Source organism: Zonotrichia albicollis, chromosome 1 (genome assembly GCF_047830755.1).
Source record: "Zonotrichia albicollis isolate bZonAlb1 chromosome 1, bZonAlb1.hap1, whole genome shotgun sequence".
Lineage (NCBI taxonomy): Eukaryota > Metazoa > Chordata > Aves > Passeriformes > Passerellidae > Zonotrichia > Zonotrichia albicollis.
In genome coordinates, this window is record NC_133819.1 from 27,970,780 (window position 1) to 27,988,121 (window position 17,342).

General features: G+C 40.9%; 1 protein-coding gene across 3 annotated transcripts in view; it reads left to right on the forward strand.

The window, feature by feature from the left end:
* The window catches only part of SCIN (scinderin), a 69,066-nt gene that overhangs the window by 26,863 nt on the left and 24,861 nt on the right, over positions 1 to 17,342 (forward strand). For all 3 annotated transcript variants that reach the window (XM_074536716.1, XM_074536723.1, XM_074536710.1), the window contains exon 4: positions 11,103 to 11,252. In XM_074536716.1, the coding sequence (XP_074392817.1) occupies positions 11,103 to 11,252 (150 nt within the window). The remainder of the gene's footprint in view (positions 1 to 11,102; positions 11,253 to 17,342) is intronic.

A 17,342-nucleotide genomic window follows, 5' to 3' on the forward strand; every position in this document is an offset into this window, starting at 1 on the left:
GTGACAGTTGAAGATAATCAATGTAGCTACTTGATACCAATACATTTTTGATTTTTATTATGCTTCACAGCCTTCAGATGGTGATCAGTATCTAAAGTAATCTCTCAGTATTACTTTGCATAGAAGACCCAAATCATCTATTCCCTGTGAGAGTTAACGCATGGGAGATCGAAGGTTTGGAACTAAACATTGCTAGATAATGCTGCTTTTGCAGTAAGGCTGTAATTGGGCTTGAGTTTTCTGGAGTCAGCCTTCCATGGACATGGTGTAGAACTGGGTGTACTCCATGAATTCGACTTGTTCTGACCCTATTGTGCTGCAGTTACCCAGATGACCTTGAGTAATTAGTCAGGCCACATGAAATGCACTATGGATGTGTTTCAATGTTACATGTTTAGCTTGGGGTCCATCCCTTTTGGTGAGAGGAGAGCGCTCACTAAGCAATTTAAATGTAGTATAGAGTTAGAGTCTTAACCTGATACTGAATGTACATTGGGAGCCTTTTACTTTTTTACAGTGTAACATCATTCTGGTTCACTGTTTGACAAGACAGAGGTCAAGCAGCAATGCAACACTGCAGGAAGAAAGATTAGACGTGAACAAGATCTAGATACCTTTTTTTTTTTGCCATTCAATGGGAAATGTTAGTCAAATCACATGTCTAATACAGTTCTTGGTCTTGTCGTGTTAGTTGCGAGAGAGATGGGTTTTTCTGGATGTACTGACAAGTTAAGTAAAAGAGTGTTTTTGCATGAAGATATTCATAGTCACATGTTATTACATAGTTATTGCATAAACCAGACTATGCTTGTGGGAGATGAAAACAGCTGACATAGTTCAGGATGATGATATACAAGTCTAGTGAAGTGTCTCTAAATAAAGGAGTGTGGTAGAAAATAAAATGTCACAGGATAAACTTTGCTCAAGTTTTATAAGAACTATATTTCAAGCTGAAATAATTGTACTTCAGGTTGACATTTTCCATGACTAAAGGCCCATTGTAAATGAGGGAGACTTTGAGTCTTTACAGGAGCTCTTAATTGAATTTAAGGTTCTTTGAAAAAAGGAAAGTATTTTCACTAATGTAGATTCCATTACTTAACAATTGAAACAATCTTAAGTAGGGTTGCTTCTGAGTTTTGGTATTTATTGCAGACTCACTGTCTAATGGGCAGTAATTGCATAAAATAATGAGCTTATGGTCAGTGCTTTTAATATCAAATTATTGTAGTGTGTAAAATGAGATAAATTTCCAAGATTTACTTTCCCCAGTCTCTTACCTAACCAGAAGGATGGTCTCCGTGGAACTGAAAAATTGCTTGTGCTGTCCATTTCCTGTTATATTTTATCAAGCTGCTTATCTAATATAATAAAAAATTATTTCAGTTCTCCCATTAATTCTCAATTACTGCAGTATTTTAAACTCATGGTTTGAACAGATAAGGGAAAGTTATGAAAGATCAAAATGAATAGGAATAAAATCATTATTTACCATTAGGATTTCCTTTACAGGGATAATGCTTTAAGCAAAAAGTGTGTGTGGGCATTTCAAGCTAGGTTCACATATTTACAGTTCAAGTTCTGATGCTTATCTTATACCTAGATCATAGAATAGTTTTGGTTGGAAGGGACCTTTAAAGGTCATCTAGATCAACTCCCCTGAAATGGGCAGGGGCATCTTCAACAAGCTGAGGTTGTTCTGAGCCCTGTTCAGCTTGACCTTGAATGAAGGTTATCCTGTCTTGATCCAGCCTTCTAAGTTGTTGGAGTCAAACCTTGTCTGGAAATAAGATCAAAAAATAGTGTTCTAACTGCCTGCCTCCTGACAGTCCCTCTCTCTCTCTTAAAAGTGGTTGGGATCCCATGGGGCCGTGTCCCATGTGCACAACCCACACAGCGCCTTGGCTGATGTGTTACTAAACCACATTTACAGTGCTTCAAATACCCTGCCCAGGTCTCATCTTGCCTCCTTTGAACTCTCTTGGCTGGCAGAGAAAAGAGCTGCAGGAGGCAGAGAAAGCATCGTCTATGCCATGAGGGGAATTGTCATCTGTGGGAAATGCATGAAGACCTTTCAGTCAAGCAGGCTTCTGTAACACCATGAACTGTGACTGTACTGATCCTCCTTAGAGGGAGTGACCCAGGAGAGTGCTGGGATGCCAGACCCTGATTTAAGTTGGGGTGCTTTTTTCTACACGGGATTTCCATGGTATCTCTTTGGTGACCCTGGGAATCTCTCTGTAAGGGAGTCTTTGGGCAGGCAAGACAAGTGCAGGGCCGTTGCTGAGAGGGCCTGGAGTGGAGCACACCTTCCTTTGTCAGGTGCTGCTTAGAGCATCTTGTCCAGGTGTAGCTCTGCTCAAGGTCTCCCAGGAGCTGCTCTTTTCTGCCACACAATCACAGAATATGCTAGGCTGGAAGGGACCTGCAAGGATCATAAAGTCAAACTCTTAGTCCCACACAGTCCCCAAGAGTCAAACTGTGTGCCTGGGAGCATTGAAATGCCCACACACACTTGAGCTCTATCAGGCTTGGTGCTGCAACCGTGTCCCTGAGGAGCCCATTCCAGCGCCCAACCACCATCTGGATGAAGAACCTTTTTCTAATATCCAACGTAAACTCCTCTGATACAACTTCAAGCCACTCCCTCAGGTCCTGTAACTGGACACCAGAGAGAAGAGATTGGGGTCTGCCCTTCCTTTTCCCCTCATGAGGAAACTGTAACTCCAGTGAGGTCTTCCCTCCATCTCCTCTTCTCCAGGCTGAGCAGAGAAAGTAACCTCAGCTGATCCTCATACAGCTTTTCCTCAAGGCCCTTCCAATCCTGTCCAGGACTATTGCTGGTATCCCACCTGAGAGGCACCAGGGTGGGTTTGACAGTTCTTGGTGGCCTTGAACTGCCTGGCCTTGCTCTGTGCTGCCCTTTACCTCCAGGTGCAGCTCTCCCTGCTTCACCCCATCCTCCAGCCACCTCCCCTTAGACACAGTCCTTTTTCTTCCTTCATCACCAAGACAGTTCTCAAAACAGCAGGGAGCAGGAGGACATGGAATGTTGAGATGTGTCAGTAATTTGGGTGATTATCAAAACATGGAGCAGAAATAACGGGAGTAACAATAAAATAAAACAACATTAATTGATCAGCTGATTTTACTGAATGCTCCCCAACTCAGCTGTGTGAAGGCTGTCAGAATTGTATCCTTAGTGACCAGCAAAAGTATTCTTTCTGTGTGTATTTGGATAGAGCTCTGTGAAATGTAAGACTTGACTTTCTCAGTAATCTCTTGATGGGGGGCAGCAGCAGTGCCATGAGCTAGGTGACTGCAAAGGGCAGGCAGAGAGCTATGCACTGCTCAGAGTTCTCAAAGAAATGAAGAGGCAGTTGTTAAAATAAAGGGGTGAAGGGCAGTGTATGATGACTACCACTGAGGTTTCAGCTTGGGCCTGATGGCAGCTGGAAAGTTTTGTCAGTACAATAAAAGTTCTCCAGGCAGAACATCATCCCTCTCCCAAAAGAAGAGTGCAGAGGTGATAACTACAGCTCAAGCTAAATGAAGTTTGAAGGTAAATTGTACTCAGTTGTCTATTCTTCCTATTCCTCTAGTGGTCCTGATCTGTAAACAGCCAAGAGGTTGCTGTTTTGAAATCTAAGAGCCCACAATATTCTTAGAAACAGATTAGCTAAATAGCAATCAGTGTATGCATTTCTCAAGGGCTTTGTGAATCCAAATGAAAATTATGAAGTTAGAACTCAAAAGTATGAGACTAGAGTTTTTATCATAATCTGTCAGTATGTTCCTAACAGAACACATAATAAGTATGTCTGAAGAAGAAAAGAAGACACTTGGAGAAACACATCAGGCAAAAAGCTTTTTATGACAGCTGCTTTTCATAACAGCTGTTAATTTGGTGTAGATTAAATTATGTTTGCCAAACTAAAAGTAACTTCTGCTTTTTAAAGAGCAAGATAACAGATGCTTGCTGTATGGTTATGACCATGGGGTGTGATTCAGCATCACATTGCAGCCTTAAGCACAGTTGTCTTGGTGGTTTCTGTAATCTTCTTCCCTCACTACTTCTTTTAGGTGGCTTTGCTTCTCTTCTATTGGATAAAGCAGCTCACAACAGGCATATTAATTGCTTTCATAAGCAAAGTCACTGTTAAGGTATAAACAGGGCTGGAAGAGCAGGTTCTTGCATTTTTCCATTCATCACTGTACATTTTTAGTTGCTTTCCCTGGCTTAAACAACTGACTCATGTAGGTTTTCCATTCACGTTTCCTCCCACAACTAACCTCTTCTCCAGTTTCCCCCAACTGAGAGTTAAACTATTGCTCATGCTGCAGCAGGGAGCTGCCAAACAAGTAGCTGAGCTTGAAGAACTAAAGTGATTAGGTTCTTTATTAACTTATTAGCAGCATTAAAATGTTGTTCTGTCTATAAAATGTGTATCTTGGTAAGCACACATCTTAATTTTTCTGTAATTCTGTGAACCAGTTACCCAACAGTGTAAATGCCAGCATTCTGGAAGTTGGTATAGTCTCAGTCATCAGATGGAGGAAATGCCCCCTACTTCAGTTCAAGTATTCAGAGTATGGATTTTTATTCATACTTTATGGACTGGAAAGTTTCCCCTCACCCCACTTGTACACAGAAAAGGAGCTGAACCAGAGATCAGTGTTTAAGCTTCAGGTGGACTGGACACACATGTATCCACAAGGATTCAGTTAAGTTAGTTTCCTCCCTGATGTTATAGGAAATCCAGATGTTCTGCTGCTTGAGCTGCTGTTGTTTAGAATTAAGATTATCATGGTATTGACTCCTTAATCCACTGTGGTATATAGCAAAAGCTATTCCTAGTGCATGCTAGCAAAACAGGTTTGAGAGGAAAAATGAATGTACCAAGTGCATGACTCTGCTATATCTGTCTTATTTTTAGCCTGAAAATTTGTTCCATTTGAGTCAAATAGGACACTCCAAAGACTGGTTACAAAGACATTATTGTAATTTTACTTGCAATTTTAATTTTTTTTTAGCTCATGGTGGCCTCAGAGGTGTTCTGGCTGAATGAATTTGGAGTTTGTTTTGGATTATCAAAACTTCACAACTTTCAATGGTTCACTGTATTGCAGTTTCAACAAAGTTAGGTTTTATGGATATGTGAAATGAGAGGAATTTTTTCCTTGCCTGTGTCAAGAATTCAACAGTCAAGAAAGGAAAAAGTATAAAAAGGAAGAATTTAAGGAGAAAAATGCATTCAGCAGGCTATATTAATCTAGTTGAATCCAAACATTTTTAATACGTACATATTGTTAGTTTCTTAAAAATCCTGGATGTCAGTAAATTGACAAAAAGCACTGCATTACAGTTATTTTTGTTCAGTTATTTTCCCCACCATGTGGATTTTGTTTTCTGGATTTAGGACTTTTCTGTACTTAAAAAAAAAAAACCAAACCAAAAACATAAACAAAAAGCTCCACACTCTTGCTTTAGGGCTCTCTGTTTTATTTCCAAAACCTTGGTGTTTGAAATACAAATGCCATTGTAATATGCCACTGTTTTACAAATTCTTAGAATTAAAGGCATTAGATGTATTTCTGTTGCTTGCAGTTCATATATTTACTTTTTTCCCCACTTATTTATATTTTGTATTGGCATTTCTTCTTTGAACATATTAAGTTTAATTACAGAACTGGACTTTTAACAAGCTAAAAGGATCTCATGCCTTATCAGAGCAGCTAATGACTGTGGAGAGTCTCAGCTGAGTGCCTGCCCATTATTCTGATAGTAGCATGATAAGATGTGTCCAAAGCTTTGCCAATATTCATGTGTGTTCCATCTGCCTCTGGCATTGCTGGGCTTTTTTTTCTGCTTCCTTCAGGAGGTGAGTACTTAGGAGTGCTGGCTCTTTTGGGGACTCCTACATGGCAGCTCTTCTCCTCCTGACCCACCCATCCTTACAAGCCTCGTCAGCCTTTCTTTCCATGTGGGCAAAGGTGGACAGGTTTAAGGTGTTTCAGGGCATCCAAACAAAGAATACAGGCATGACAGCTTGTGATGCTTTCCTTAAGTTCTCTTCTAAGGAAAATTTAAAGTTTATTTCAATATTTTAAGGTTAATGAGACTTTAACATTTCACTGTTATTTTCTACCTAAAAGAAAGTTTCACTACAAATTATTTCTAATTAGAGTTTTGAAGCCTGTTAAATTTGTTTAGCTTTTTAATATCTCTTCATGTAAGAGAATGCAAATCAGCAGTTAAAATAGAGGCCTGGAAATTAGTAGATATTTCAAGAGGCATACAGGTTTGAAACACTTGAATGTTTAGGGCATGCTTGACTAGAGAAAAACTTCATGGATTTAAAAAAAAAACCCAAAATTACTAGTAAAATTACAATAGTGTCTTTGTAAGCTGTCTTTGGAGTGTCCCATTTGACTCACAATGGAACAAATTTTCAGACTAAAAATAAGTCAGATATAGCAGAGTCATGCACTTACTTGGTACATTCATTTTTCCTCTCAAACCTGTTTTGCTAGCATGCACTAGGAATAGCTTTTACTATACCACAGTGGATTAAGGGGTCAATAGAATAATCTTAATTCTAAACAACAGGAGCTGCAAAAAAAGCAGCAAAACAACTGGATTTCCTACAACATCAGGAAGAAAACTAACTTAACTGAATCCTTGTGGATACATGTGTGTGCAGTCCCCCTGAAGCTTAAACAATGATCTCTGGTCTAGCTCCTCTTCTGTGTACAAGTGGAGGTGAAGGGAAACTTTCTAGTCCATAGAGTATGAAGAACTTTAAGGATTTAAGCTTCTTGGCTTTTCCTGTCATTGTCCTGGCTAAGATCCACAGAAATTACCACAAAAGATCTAGAAAAGAAAGTGTATTTTCATGTGCCTCCAGACTAAGGAGGCTGCTGTTGAATACAGAGGTGGCTATGTGTTGGAATGGAAAAAATTGGTTTTTATGTCACTTCTGAAATAAGTAATTTTTTTGTTTGTTTGTTTTTCCTTCTCTTACTCTGCATGCCATTTGGGGCTGGAGCAGGAAGCAGATGTACTTTCACAGTCCCCCTCCATGCAGGGAAAAGTGCCAAGGTGCTCTTGCTCAGGGTTCCACATGAGCCATGCACAGTCATCCTGACGCACAGCCTCTGTGTAGAAGCTAAATGTTTTAATGTGCTGTAGAAACCTCATGTGACTTGCACAAGGTCACTCTGCAGGCCAGAAGCTACTTGGAGTAAGAGCAGTGAATTGTGGCACTCTGTGGGTGGGAGACCAAACTGTTTCCCCAAAATGTGCAGTTGAGGGGAGGGCTCATTCTGACCACAGTGTGCATGGCATGGACCCAGCTTGCCTTCCCAGCCTCACTCAGGAGCTCTGGCTGATCACTGTCGTTCTTTATAACATTTTTCATTATAAGGTTATATTCATTACAGTGTTCATTCATTACATAACTCATTATGTTATATTTATTCAATATTACCCAATATATTATATTCATTAAAATGTTAGTTTCATTACAAAATTATTCATTATGATGTTTTCTCATCCTCAGCTGTTAATTGTCTCACCATGATAACTATATTGATATCAACATACATTAATATAGTGTATCTCTCTCAGAATGCTGTTTAAGAGGTTTAAAAAAGTAAATACTGCTAGTGCAAACTTCTGAAAATAAACTGGGCTTGGCACAGGAATTAGCAATGAATGAAGCTCTTTTATTTTGAGGGGAGTGAACACTTGAAGTCTGTTTTCATTTTAATGGAAACATTTTTTGTCAACCTGCCAATGCCAAATAAAGTTAGCAAAACAAACCTAAAAATAGTGAAGGTGTAGTACAGCTAGGAAATTCTGAAAGTAGTGAGTGAGCTGAAGCTCAATGCCATATTTTGCCCCTAGTTGAGCACTTTACATGTCTGAAAAATAAATACATGAATAACAAAATACAACCCAAAAGCTTGATGATTTGTTGGATATGGTTAGATAACTAATTGACTGTATTTCAGGTAAATCCAGATCTAAATATTAGCCTTCTCAAGAAGTGGCTTTAACTTCTAAAACTCTTCTCCTGGTTTTAAATTTCTGAAAAACCGAATCTGCCTAGAGGTTGAAATGGGTAAGTTATACCAGGAAGGCAAATTTGTAGATATTCAGCTTCTTTGCTGTGAGGCCTTAAAATTAGATACACTGAAAATGAGATGATTTGAGTTCAGAAGAGAAAATTAATTAAATCCAAGCTTCTGAAAGCTTATAGCACTGAGTGCTTAAGATATTTTAGTGATCATAGTAAGTACATTACCACATTAAATATTTTGGGACATTTTCATGGCCTGTGGCTGCTTATGTCCTTCTATTTGATTATACAGTGCACGAAGTTTAACTTTCAGGTTTTTCATAAAGAATAGTGTCTTTATTCTCTAGTGCTAAAAAGAAGCAGATTCTTATTTCTCTAGCTTTTAAAATCAATATTTTTCAAATAACCATGTGAAATGGAGCTTGTGAATCTCCAGATCAAGAATGTTTTCAGACACTGCTTGTTGATTCAAGTGATGGTTTATGCAGTAGAAGAAAACCTGGAACACGGAACATTATTTTTAAGGAAAATAATGAAGCCTGCAAATTTAAAAATCTGAAATCCATGACTGTAGATTTTTAAAGGTCCTTCTCCTTCCTTAGGTTTATGTGAAGCCTAGAGCCTGTGGACTGTAGGAGAGCTCAGTTTGGTCACTTGCTGACTGAAGGAGACTAAACTGTGATTGTGGAGTAACTTGGGTGCAGTAGGGCCTTTAGGAGAGGCTAAGAAAAGAAAATGCGAATTTATTGTCCAAGAAGTAAAGATCTTTGTAATTTGCAGTGGCAGTTCAAGTCTCACAATATCCTTTGTGGTCAGTACAGCAAAAATACTCATTTTGTAGATGCAACTACTTGTTTGAGGTACATCACCAGTTACCAAAAAACCAAGAGAAGGCCAATGGTACAACTGAAGCTGCGCTTCCAACCTCTCTGAATCAGCAATCTCCACCAATTGCCACATCAACACTGAGATAAGGCAATAGCTGCCTTGCCTCTTTCCCTGTTTCCTATGGGAAATAAAGAATTCCTGTTTCAAATAAGCTCAATTAGTGAGATATAGGCCAAGATGAGAATGATGCTGAAGAGTCTGTGTTGCGGAGTCTCCGTGAATTTGGCAGAAAAGGGCTGAGGCAGTGCCTGGCAATAACAAATGTATTAAAAAATCTTCTCAGATTGGAACGTTTTACTTTCTGCACATTCAGTTCTTCAGAAAATTGTTTCCCTAAGTTTGAACAGACATTTTGTTTTCCTGGGGAAACGTAGAAAGTTGAATTTAAGATAAGGTTCAGACCTGACACCAGCTAGGTCTCCAGATTCTGTATGCTTGGTAAACTGAGAGTACTTAAACCAGAACATGGAAGCAGTTTTTTAATTTAAGCCTACAGTCAAGTTGTTAAAGGCAAGCTGAAAACCTCACAGCTTTCATTGCATAACATCTGCAAGTTGAAATGGACAGAGTTCTGTGAATCTGTAGTGTAATCCTGACAAAGCTTAAAACCTTGTGTTTGAAGAGATGCTTCTGAAGGGGGAAGAGAGGTTGGAAGGGAACAGTGAGATCACTGAGATCTCACTGTGGGCGGGTTTTGTGTCCAAATTGGTGAGAAGTAACTGTTGGAAGTTACTAGCTCTGTTTGGTATGCAGATGCCATGAATGTTAGCTGTCTTATAAAAATTTGCATCTGCTAGTACTGAGAAGCTGTGCTTCATCCCTCATTTGTCTCAGTCCACCCTTTCAGGTACTGTTAAAGACCATCAGTGGTCAGCAGAAATAACTTGATTTTTTTTTATTAAGTAGATTCTCATCTGAAATCTTAAGTTTTATACAGTTGTGTATGCAACATAGAACTAAGCCCAAGTAATTTATTCAGTGAGAGCTCTGATTAAAATTTGCATTGTAGATGAACACAAACCAGTTGAACTTTATGAAAACTGAAAAAGACTGTGTACCTTTATTGCTGTACTCTTTGAACTATTTGCCAGAATCATGTGAAGAATCAAATAACCTTCTTCCAGGAGAAGGTGGAGGAAGCAACCAGCCAAAATGAGTAATTTCCTTGAACTGGCTCCTTCCAGCCCAGCCTCTAGCTTCCCTGCAGCTTATGTTATGCTTTTTGTTAGTAATTTTCATCAATGAAAATGCTTCAAGTTCTGGATGAATAATAGGGATTGCCAAAACTGGGGGTCCTTGGTCTGTGTGGCTGAATCAGGTGACTTGTCTTAGGCTGGTTCTGGTGTCTCCCTTTCCTGAGAGGTGCCCTGGGAACATGCTGCATTCTGCAAGAGGTCAGCAAATAAAATCTGGATTGAAAGATCTAACTGTACTTTAGTAACACATACAATCTGGATCTTCCTTGAGATTTTGAAATGAATTTGTTTCTTGACACAGGTGAGTACCAGCACTGCTGAAATACCATAGAAGAGGAACTGACATGTATAAAATTTGTATTAACAAATTTAGGAGTTCCTGGCTTATTAATTTGCTAAAGCTCTATCTGTAATTGGGATGAAACTCAGTCAAACCAAAACTCTGACTATTCTGAGCTCTAGTGATCTCCTAGTTATGTGGAAGCTGAATTATATTGTGTAAATATCTTGCATATTACAGCATCACAGAATGAAATAGGTTGTAAAAGACCTCTGAGATCAGTGTGTACAACCTTTGACTGAGCACCACCACAGCACTAATTGCCACATCCTGTCTTTTCTTAAACACCTCCAGGGGTGTGACTCCACCACCTCCCTGGGCAACCCATTCCAATGTTTATTCACACTTTCCATGAAGAAATTTCTTCTAATATCGAACCTAAATCTCTCCTGCTGCACTTCAAGACTATGTCATAGATACTACAAATATCTATGTGATTGAGCAGCGCTCTTCTAGAAAGTACTTCTGAAAGATGTAGATTCCCTGATGTTCTGGTGATTTAGATCCAGTAGGATAATTATTAATGAAATTAATTCCATAATTTTGCTGTGTTGAATCCTATTGCTAAAGTGTGTGTTCTTTTCCTTATTTCAGGAGATCTATCAGTGGTGTGGCTCATCATGCAATAAGTACGAGAGGCTGAAGGCCACACAGGTTGCTGTTGGCATTCGGGACAATGAACGGAATGGAAGGTCGCAATTAATTACTGTGGAAGAAGGGAGTGAGCCAGAGAGCCTCATAGAGGTACTGAAATGTGCAAACTTGTTGCTGACATAGCTGTGAATAAAAAGTTCTTGCACCTCAGGAACTAAATGAGATCAGGCTGATGCTAGGAAGACAGATAAACAGTATAGTAGGCCAGTCTTTACCTTTTCCTTCCTTCCTTACCCAGGCAGTATTAAGTTATTTGGGCATTACAGTCTAAGATAATTAAACATTTTGGAATACTTTTGCAAGAATAAATGTTTGCTTTATTGAGTTAGCTGTACAGTGACTGAATTAACACCATGCCTCACACCAGAGCACACCATCAGCTCTGTGTGAGGAAGGAGTACCCATCTGGGACAGCACCAGTCAAGGAAAGACACAGAATTACTGTGTGTAGAAAGTAAAAGAATGTGGCCAATTGCATATTGATTTGGCTGGGGGCCAAGCACACTGCTTTGCGTACTTCAGCTTCTATTTCAAGATCATATGCACCTAGCCTCTAGTAACCCCAGTAAGCCCTTCCTCATATCTTTAGGAAGTTTAACAATTTAGTTAAAATCCCCAGATTTCAGATGTCACAACTGAGCTGATCAAAGTAGAGTGGAAGAAAAATTCCCAATTTATAGATTTGTCAGACCTCTAAATGGTAACAAACACTCATGTGTTGTTACAGGTGGCCTACTAATAAAAACATTGGCACTTGGTATTTGTGTCCTAAATTAAGCTTCTTCCATTCATTCTCTAAAGAGACAGAAGAGGCAAGCAGGGTCACAAAGCAGTACTTCAATAAAATGGAATATGTAAAGCTAGGATATTGTCTTGTACTCCATACTAAGTTCAGGAAGTAAAGCTAATGGTGCATGCAGGAGTGCAATTATTTTTTGTGCTGCTTTCATTCACTGTGGTCATATGCAGCATGACTAGTCACTGCCTGAGAGCCAAGCAGCTGCTGAGCCACCAGCCCGTGGCCGTGCTGGCTGTGGAGACACCTTTGGGTGGGCTGTCCATATCCTTGCAAAGACCTTTTCTCCTGTGGGTGTGTTCAGAAGTAAGGAAGGTGGCACACAGTGCAGTGGAGATTTTTGAAGAGGGAAAAAACGCAAGCAAACAATGCTTTGGTTTTTTACTTCCTTGTAGAGACTTTCCACACTGGCTCTGATGTGGCACATATTTTACATGTAAAACTCTTTTGAAAAGAGCACAGATTGACAATTAGAGAGCAACCTCCTGCTCCTGATTTGAATCACAGCATTGGGTTGCATCCTGCTGCAGCTGTGGCCGGGTGGCTCTGGGACCCTGCCCCTGGCCACAGCTGCTGCTGCCAGGCCCATCCTGGGCTTGCCTCTGGAGGCTCTGAATGGAGCTTCTGGTACACTCATGTGAGTGGGAGCACTGATCAGAGCAGCTCCCCTTGATCCTTGCATGGTGCAGGTGCAGAGAAGTTGGAATTTTGTGCTACCCCAGTGAGGACACGGGCCAGCTGCAGGCTGCCTCCCTGCCATCCCCCTCCATAGGCTCTGAGGGGAATGGATATGCTGCCCTTGCCCCTGCACCTCTTTGCCAGGCTTCCATTTGTGTGGCACTGTTGTTTTGTAGCAACCTTGGCACATGATTGAGAGCAGGAAAACACCAAGGTGGCATTTTGATCCTGTCGTGCACTGTTATTGTATCAGGGCATAAATTCTTTCTTCACTTGCACAGCCCTGTATGAAGAAGTTTTTGCTTTTGTTTTAGGATTCTGAATACGGAGGGCACGGAAATGGGTAGTTCAAGGCAATTAGATTAACTGCTTTTGTTGCTGCCCCTGTGATGAGCCCAGTTTGAGTGTGTCTGCAGTCAGGGTTTATTTTCAATTCTGCGTCGTGCTATCCTTGCTTTTGTAAGTGCTGCTTCCATAATGGGGTCTGCAGCTCAGCTGTGGCTGTCCCAGCCCACTCTGAAATGCGCTACTAATAAATCAGGACGGTAGTTAACCTCACAAACATCTAAAATTTATCAATCCTTGTTTCTGCTCAAACTGTTTCCATTTTCTAGTACTCTTTGTTTGGATTTCTCCTTCCTTCCACAAAATTGTCTCTTAACTTGCTGTTACACTTTCCCAGGCTAACTGCTGTTGAGCTAACGTTGTGTTTGTTTCTTCCCTCCACATCAGGAAGGGTGGATTTTTGGCATCTCCAGCTTTCTTAGAAAAAGCTTGATTTATTTTCTAGGGAAAAGAATTACGTACATTAAATATTCGTTTTGTCATTCAGTATGCCACTGAAATCAGAAGATTTCCTAAAATTATCTCCTCTGACAAATGTCAGATTGAGTCCCCTTCCTGTGAGCTAGAAATCTGCTTTCATGTGGCCAAACTTGCTCATGCAATGCCAGTGGATGCTTCAGGCAGGGGCTGACATATCCACCACAAGTACCAGCAGAAAGAGCCAATTCTGATCCCATTCCTGCTCCATAAGCACAGAGTTGTGACTCCCTACAGAAAAGCAAAACTTCTGTGCCTGCATCCCACCTCAGAGGCATGACACAGGCTGGCTGAACTGACCCTGCCACACTTCTGTCCTGCTCTGGGATTAGCAGAGGCAGCAGTGCTGGGATGAGGAGGTGTTTCCTGGCCTGCCCACTGTCCTGCTGGGGGCTGTGGTGCTGTGGGTGAGATGAACTTGTCTGATGAGGGCAGGTACTGCTCCCAGCTACCATTTTTAGCAATGGGAAGAGGCTGTGCTTCCCGAATTTGCCCATGGGAGAGAACTGTCTGGAGCTGCTGTGGGACTGGATGGATTGCTGTGGCAGACCAGCAAGATACAGCTCGCTCACCCTGGGAAAGGGGCATTACTAGAAGCTACATGTGAGTAGTTTTGACAGCAACAGGCCCTTTTTCATCTGCCACCACAGGCCACACAGTGACCATCCTGTGCTTGCACTCTGGAAACACAGCAGGTCTGGGAAGCTCAGACTTGCAGTGGATGTGTAGAACTTCTCAGAAGATGCTTCAGGGACCACTAGAACTCTGACTGTGGAGACAAGGCAGAAGCTTTCTGTGCACATCAGAGATATTTGTTACCTGGCTTCACCTCCATGTTTGGAAGGTGAAGCCAGATACATAAATCTGGCTTTAGGTGCCACATTTGGGTGAGGTAATGACTGGCAGGTTTAAAGAAGCAGTGTTGTATTGGGTTGCTACCTTGGAAAAGTAAAAGAGAAAGAGACCACCTTGGACAAATTGCTGCTGTTGCTGTGACTGGTCACCAGTCTCAACAGAACATTAAAAAAATCACCAGATGCCAACTCTGCTCTGATTTTCACATGTAAATAGCTGAGTAGTTACCCATTCTGCTGAATCTTACACTTGAATGCTCAAACTGTGTTACAGGAATTTTTTTACCTTCATGGGACCAATCCAAAAACAGGTCTTAGCAATGCTTGACCCAAATTGGTAGCTGCTGCCTGTGCTGACACTGATACTTATCCTTCTCACTCCTTGCAGTGGTAAGCAGAGATCTCACAGCTTTCAGTTGCCCAAGAGATCACTGAGGACTGAGAGCAGCCAAAGTAATTGGCAGCCATGCTCAAGACAGGCAATTTTCTTATTCTAGTTGGAATCTCTGCTCTAATTTTGAAGAGAGGAGAAAATTGGAGAAGCTGCATTTTAAAAAGTTTCCCATAATCTCGTTATTTAATGTTGTGGAGTAATGGCAAACTAGAAAAACAAAGAATCAGAAATTAGTGTGTTTGTGAAGGTTTCTAGTCAGCCAGCAAGCTGAAGTTGCTTGCAGTAATACAGGAAGCATAGAAGCATTCAGTTCTGAGTCACTCAAGGGACATATGCAAAGCATCCAATCCTCCATTTGTTGTGCAGTAATCCCTTGATCTGGTATGATAATTCTAGAGATGAATAGAGGGGAGGAGAAAGTCTTAGTATATTTGTTTTCCTCTATTTGTGTAATTTGAAATATTAGACACCCTAAAATATGTTTATGTTGATCACACTTTCTGTCCACATAGACTCATCTCCCTGTGGTTCATTTCAAGTATGTTGGGCAGCTGTGTCAGCCTGCAGGTTATGAGAGCCAATGAAAAAGTAGGATAGACTGAGTTCTACCTAAACTAAGTGTTAAGCCTGCATCTGCCCCCTCTACTTAATATGTCATGTTCAGCTAACACTTTTCAAGATGCTTCTGTTTTCTCTGAGCCTGTCCAATTAATAGAATTTATTGTTCCCCTACACATGACTCCCTTAAAACTGCAACTCTTGGTACTATATGATTGCTGTGGGTTTTGCTGCTGAGACATTTTGTTGTGGTTTTGTAAAGGTTCTTGATTTTCATGATTGAAAACAATGAAACCTGTGACAGCTGAGGTTCAAAACCACAAGAAAATGAATCATCTTGTTAGTATGCATCTTTGGAATCACTCCTCTGCCTTTAAACATGAAGGTCTGCCACTTATACTTACTCAGCATTTGCAGTTGTCATGTGCCTGTTTTTGTGAACATTCTAGAGCCCTCACAACAGGTGGGTCCAAACCTCTCATAAAATACTTGTGTAAAGATTCAGCTGGTGTAAATACCGAGCAACAAGGAGAAGCTCTTCCTCCTTGCTGGGAAAGCAGCCTTCTCCTCCCTGCTCCTTCTTTAAAGCCCCTAAGCAATGATTAATCGTGAGAATTGCTGAGTGCCATTGTATCCAGTGAGGATTGTTTTTGCCTGTGGTGTGAATAAATACTACAGGTGAATGGTGTGATCATATTACAGCCAGTCACACCTTCCTACCTTTGTAGCTGGGAAGGGACTGGCAGCACTATTCAGTGCTAACTCAGCCCTGTGGATAAAATCCCAAGAGCCCAGACAATAAAGAGATTGCATTGCAAATGCAAGTTACAGAGGCTCTAGACTCTAAAGACCCAAATAATGCAAACAGTGTTGAAAACACAAAGCTCCAGTAACCCTTAAATTAATTGCATAGATGTCTGCCCATATGAGTAGAAGAGCAGGAGCACTTCTTCCTTTCTTATTAAATTCAAGCCCTTAAAAATTATTTTTTACAAACCAAAGATCATTTCCAAGGACAGCATAGAGCACAGTGAGGTAGCTGGGAAAAAAGTGAGGCTTGCCTTGACATGTGGTGGGTGTGAGAGTGCCAGGACCTGTTGCTCTGGAGGAGCTGTGCAGGTTCCTGCAGTCCTTGGCCCTGGCACATGGATCTTTACATCAGGCTGGAAGAGCAGCACGTGCCCCACTGGGGAAGGTACTGCTTTGGTACCTGCTCCTTTGCCAGAGCCAGCAGGAGCAGGATCTGTCATCACAGCTCTGCAAAAGCAAAAACTGCTCTTGCCACTCTCAACATTTGTGCTCCTTCTTGTTCCCTTGCTTTTGGTTGTATTGTGGACTCAAGTCATGCTAAGGGGAGGTTTGTTGGTTTTGTATACAGAGGGATGAAGGAACAGTGGGATGGATGATGCAAGAGGAGGAAGAGGGATAACTTTCTAGAATAATATTCTATTCTAACTTTTTGTGGACAACAAATCCAGGCATTTGTTAAGGATTAAACAGTTGTTTAATTGTGTAGCTTGTACACAGTTTTAAACCAATGCTCATGAGCTCTGAATTGCATGTAACTGTCAGGGCCCAGCCTGACCTGTTCACAACCAAAAAAAATGCCCAATATGAAAAGTAATGAAGCCTTATCTGTGGCTTTGGAAATATGTAAAGCAAAGTTGCCTGTTACCATCTAAATTGAGACAGCTGGAAAAAAATAGACATTATTCCAAGGAATTTTGTGAAATAGATACTAGAAATGAATTTCAGTCCCAGGGTAGAGGCAGTATTGAACAGTCATGTACAAAGGAAAATGAATGCACTGAGAGAGGGGTGAGGACAATGGAAGTTGTACCAGACCCCAGTGCCAAGACTCAGTAACACAGGCACACAGAGCAGTCAACTGCATTTTCTTGAGAATACAAAGACTTAAGTAAGCTCATGCACAGAAAGTAGCAGAACTGCTAGCTGTAGCTCCTATTAGAAGTTGCAGTGGGTACTCAAATGAACAGACAGCTTTCTCAGGCTACTTTGAAACTATGGGTCAAATTTACCCCTCAGGAACACAAATATGCTGCTTCACTGAGTGATTT